Source organism: Meleagris gallopavo, chromosome 7, assembly GCF_000146605.3.
Source record: "Meleagris gallopavo isolate NT-WF06-2002-E0010 breed Aviagen turkey brand Nicholas breeding stock chromosome 7, Turkey_5.1, whole genome shotgun sequence".
Taxonomy (NCBI): Eukaryota; Metazoa; Chordata; class Aves; order Galliformes; family Phasianidae; genus Meleagris; species Meleagris gallopavo.
In genome coordinates this window covers 23905423-23910613 of record NC_015017.2, presented here as the reverse complement: position 1 = coordinate 23910613, position 5191 = coordinate 23905423, and the positions used below count along the sequence as shown (strand labels likewise).

General features: G+C 49.7%; 1 protein-coding gene across 1 annotated transcript; it reads left to right on the top strand.

Moving 5' to 3' along the window:
* The first annotated feature begins 11 nt into the window (after window positions 1–11).
* HOXD11 (homeobox D11) lies at window positions 12–1958 on the top strand. The gene is made up of 2 exons (XM_003207535.4): window positions 12–908; window positions 1506–1958. Exons 1-2 carry the CDS (start codon window positions 302–304, stop codon window positions 1739–1741), a joined length of 843 nt encoding a protein of 280 aa, XP_003207583.1. The 5' UTR covers window positions 12–301; the 3' UTR covers window positions 1742–1958.
* The last annotated feature ends 3233 nt before the right edge of the window (window positions 1959–5191 follow it).

The window sequence follows — 5191 nt, the reverse complement described above, 5'->3', positions numbered from 1 at the left end:
GCTCGGCCGCCGGAGAAGGAGGGGAAAAGGCGAGCGGGGCCGCCCGCTCATCTCCAAGTGCCGCGAGGGCTCTTTGGAGAGATCTCGGGAGCCGTTCCGAGGGGCCGATATAGATATAAGGACATTTCTACATTGCGTCACGTGACATAATTACCACTAGAATCAATCAAGATGAATTGCACGTCAGCACACGGTGGGGATTTTTTCTTAGTTGATCCTGTCCAAAGCCTCTTGTGCAATAGATGGATCTCGTTCAATGCATTGAAGCCTCCCGGTCGCTCGCAATCGCAAAAAGGAAGACATGACCGAGTTTGACGATTGCAGTCACGGCGCATCCAATATGTATCTGCCAGGGTGCGCTTATTACGTCTCGCCCTCAGACTTCTCGACGAAACCCTCTTTTTTGTCGCAATCGTCTTCCTGTCAAATGACTTTTCCTTATTCTTCTAATTTACCTCATGTCCAACCTGTGCGCGAAGTGGCATTCAGGGAATACGGATTAGAGCGCAGCAAATGGCAGTACAGGGGCAGTTACGCTCCCTATTACTCAGCTGAAGAGGTGATGCACAGAGACTTTCTGCAGCCCGCGAACAGGAGGACGGAAATGTTATTCAAAACGGACCCCGTGTGCGGCCACCACGGAGCGTCTCCCGCCGCCTCCAACTTCTACAGCTCGGTGGGGAGGAACGGCATCCTGCCGCAGGGCTTCGACCAGTTCTACGAGCCGGCCCCCGCTCCCCCGTACCAGCAGCACTCCGAGGGCGAGGGGGACGCGGACAAGGGCGAGCTGAAGCCCCAGCACAGCGCCTGCAGCAAGGCACCTTCCGGCCAGGAGAAGAAAGTGACAACGGCGAGCGGCGCCGCTTCCCCTCCCGGTGAGGCTGTTGCAGAGAAGAGCAACAGTTCAGGTAGGGATCGGCGGTGACGCGGGGGCAAGAGTACAAGGCCGACACTTTGTCAAGCCGCATTTTATGTGCCATTTTATAAGCATCCAAAGGATTTTATATATCCTATAAGATTTCCTTCACCGTTGTAAAGCGTGTTTACGATAGGAAACCAATTTAGGTGGGCTTAAGGTATTCTCGGAAGAGGATATTAATTGTTATTAAATTGTTGATTTGGCGGGGGGCGGACGGCGAGATCTCACAGGTAGGGCTCGGAGCTGCCTCCGCGTCGCAGGCTGAGCTCTTCGTTTGTTTGGGGCGGGGTGGGGGCGAGAGGGCTTGGAGAAACTTGGAATATTTCCAGCCCATTTAAATATCTCTCTGTAGCGCTCGAAGTGCTCTCTTTTAAGGAGAAGTTGGAAAATATTCTTCTTCTTCTTTTTTTTTTTTTAATTATTTTTCTTTTCCTATGTCAACCGGAGAGCAAAAGCCCGGGGAATATTTTCGGAGCTGCTGGAGGGCTGTTTCCCCGGGCGGGGGGACACGGGCAAAGTCTGAGCTCTTCCCAGCCGAGCGCGGTCGTATTCTGCATAAATCAGCATTTTCTCTCTTTAATTTCAGCGGTTCCTCAGCGATCGAGGAAAAAGAGGTGTCCCTATACCAAATATCAGATAAGAGAACTGGAACGTGAGTTTTTCTTCAACGTGTACATAAACAAAGAGAAAAGACTGCAGTTGTCCAGAATGCTCAACCTCACTGACCGACAAGTTAAAATCTGGTTCCAGAATCGAAGGATGAAAGAAAAGAAACTGAACAGAGATCGACTCCAATATTTCACTGGAAATCCCTTGTTTTGAGGAGGAAAAAGAAAAAAGAAAGAAAAAAATAAAGGAAAAAATAAAAAAAAATCGAGAGAGAAAGAGAAAAGGAAGAAAGAAGAAGAAAAAAAGAATCCCTCGGTCAGTCTGACCTGCCATCCGAATGCAAAGTGAATGGGTTTACATGACACAGCCGCCCTGCGGAACTCAAAGTTTCATTTCCATGCGCAGCTCCACACGCTGAATGGCCACTGGAGATTTCGGGGCTTGGCGGAGCAGATTCCTGCTAAGGGAACCTAGGGTAAATCCAGCTGTCTATTCTCAAGTGGTTCTCGCCAAAGGTGCTTTTTTTTTTTTTTGTCCTCTCCCTCAGTACCAGCAATGGACCTGCGGTGTGTCTGGTAGTTTTTGCTTACAATTCATTGAGTTCGGGGCGGGCTATGTTGTTGCTTTCGAGTTAGGGTAACACTTTCCTCCCTTTAAGTGAATGCGGTTTATTTAAGAGATGGTAAATGTACGTTCGCTATATATAAAATATATATATATATGTTTCTATTGTCATCCAAAAGCATGGGCCACTGTCTTTTTCATGTGAATAAATGGTTTCTAGTAAAGTTAAGGTTATAAATTCCGTGCACTGTATGGATTTCCATCTCCGAAGGATCCCGGGCTAGAGCCAAGTTCAGTTAAATAGTGACGGGAGGGAGCCAAGGCGGATTACTCTAAATGCGTTTTAAATAAATAATAGCCCAGCTCTCTGGCTCTGCCTTTGTAGATCCTCGTAAGCGAGCTGCTCCCTCCCCAGTGCGAGGCAGAGCAAGCGCGGCTGCCTGCAGCCCGTCCCTGCGGCTGGAGCCATTACTATAAACAACGAAAAGGGCTTTTAACTGGTCAGGCCCCCGGTAAGCCCCGAACCCCCAACGCCAATGAGTGTTTACTTGCGGCGCAGGCTGAGGCAGAGCGAGGGCTCCGAGCGGCTGAGACAACAGGGAGCTATAAAGCGCCGGCGCTCGTGGGGAGGAAAAACCTGCGGAGCGGAGGGGTGGGTCTCGGAGCCGCGGGGCTGCGCGGGGGCCGGCGGAGGTTCCCCCCGCTTTGTGCTTCGTGACCCGGCTGGGCTGTTTGCGAAACCTTGAACTGTCTAGACAACACCATAAAAGCCGAGGTTCTAAACAGCTTAATTGGGTTATATTATACACCTTCTGGTGGGTGAAAAAGAGATTTCCGCAATGTGCAATAAAGGCTAGGGGTGAGAAAAGAATTTGGCTTTTTTGAATAGGACGGAGCGGCTCTCGCTACGCTCGTGTTCGCGGAAGGCAAAAGTGCGCAAATGAGTCAGGAGCGGCCCTAGAATTAAAAAAAAATCGAGAGGTGGAAGCGGAGGGAGGCGCGGCTAAGAAGGAAAAAATTCAAAAACCCCTTAGCAAGAAAAACATAAGTGTATGCCTTTGAACTTCCAAAATGTCAAGGTCATCACCTTTAACCTTTCTGAATAATTAGGCGCCTTAAGGTTCCTCTGTTATTTTCCACCACCACCCACCCTCTCTCCGTCTCCCTCTCTCTCGCTCACCCTCACTCCCCACACACGCACACACACGGCCATGGCAGCGCCCCGCAACGCTGCGGAAAGCCCTGCCGGCCCCGCGCCCCGACCCTTCCCCTGCCGGGCCCGGCAACTCCCCGACCGTCTTCTTCTTTTTTATTTTAAAGAAAATAATCCTGGAGAAACAAGTACTGCTTTTGTCTCTCCGGCTAAAAAGCGGAGGCGGCGAGAAACGCTTGGCAATGTAGTGAGGAGGGTGCGATTTCGGCAGTTTTCCCCCGGCTGCGCGTTCCCCACAAAGCCCATTAATTAGGAGCGCTCGGAGCGGCGCGGATTTCATTCCTCCCAACCTTCCAGCAGCGTTCTCGCGTCTCTCCCGAGTCCCAATCCACAGCGCGAGAGCAGGGCGTTCGCTTTCCGTTCCCCGCGGTGCTCTAAGCGTCCGTCTTAGGGGATTCCGATCCCTTTAAAAAGCTCCCACACCGCAAAAGAGGGCCGCGGAAACCTAACCACCCCGGCATTAATCTTGCATAAATGCTCAATTATAGCGGCTTTAGGTTTCTATTTAAAAAGAAAGGGAGAAAGCCGTGACCGACAGCGAATGGAGCGGCCGGGAGGGAGGCGGCTGCTCCTCCACCCGGAGCCACACGAGGGCGCATCGCTGCTGCACTGCGCCGTCCTCGTGCTCCGGTATATTTCCTCCTAATAATAATTCCACCGCTAATAAAACATCTAATATATAAGTAACGAGAAGATTTCAGGGCCTTCCAAATGAGAAAATAAAGCATCAAAAAGATTTATTAAACAAATAACCCGTAACCGTGACGTGCTCGAGAAATATGCCAATTTAAAGAAATTTTGGTGCTCGTAATCTTTTATAACGCATCCGAGCTTTAAAAAAAATCCCATAATTTTAAGGGAAAAAAAAAAAACACCCAACGATATTCAGAATTCGTTCCCTAGAACGAAAACCTATTTACTCCTTTCAGGACGGCCTCAACGCGGATAGAACAAAAGTAATTTAAATCCCAGGCGCTGCCACTGTTTATCTTTCGTTTTTTACTGAAGGCTTTTCTTAAATAAACCTTTCGATACAGAAAGCGTAATTTTAAAAACACATTTTATTTAAACGCGGCTTTGACGTGAGGTGCTGAGAGAGCTTATTTTTTTATAGACAGACAGAGACTAAAGCGAAAGAAGACGTTTTTAATATCCGAACATCACCTTGCCAAGGCTCTGCTGATTGCAATCTCTCTCCTTAACAACACTACGGAGATCTATTAAAATGAAACTAGAGATTAGAAAATTAAAGCGGAGCTTATGAATTCCCTGGGCTTTCTCCAGCGACCGAGCGCGTTCCGTTTTGCTGTTCCGTGCTCTGTCTTTTTGTCCTTCAATGCGCACTTTTGCTCAGAATGTCCCCAGGAAAGGGCTCCTCTTCTCTCTGCTCAGCTGCGGGATTCACCGAAATCTATTTCTGCCTCCTCAGCCGCGTTCCGCGCTGCCAGAGCCCCACATCCCGTGAAAGCATTTGTTGGCACTCCGTCCGCCGAGTTTGGGGGTGGTTTTTCGTTGTTGTTGTTTGAGTGGTTTGGTTTTTTTTAGAAGTTCATTGTTAACAGTTTCCTAGAAATAGCCTTTCTGTCTGCGATCAAACGGCATTGTACAGCTTCAGATCCTCGGGTCCCCGGCGCCACGAGAGCCCCTTTGAGCCCAACCCAGAGCCCGGAGGAACCCCTCTGCTCTCGGCGGAGATACCTATTTCGAGAGGGGAACATTCACCAAAGTTTTCCCGTTTGTTTTCCTGGCATTCGGGTCTTCTTGGGAGAGCCCGCACCGACCCCAGTTCCTTCGGGCTCCCACGTGAAGCTTCAGCCCCTCGCAATTAGCGCGGCCGCTCTCAGAGGATGTGAACGGCTGATTGGAGCCGGGTGTGTTGTTAATTA

Coding starts and splice junctions, on each gene's coding strand:
- HOXD11 (XM_003207535.4), top strand. CDS start 302: ATGACCGAGTTTGACGATTGCAGTCACGGCGCATCCAATATGTATCTG. Junction 909..1,505: donor AGAGAAGAGCAACAGTTCAG/GTAGGGATCGGC, acceptor CTTTAATTTCAG/CGGTTCCTCAGCGATCGAGG.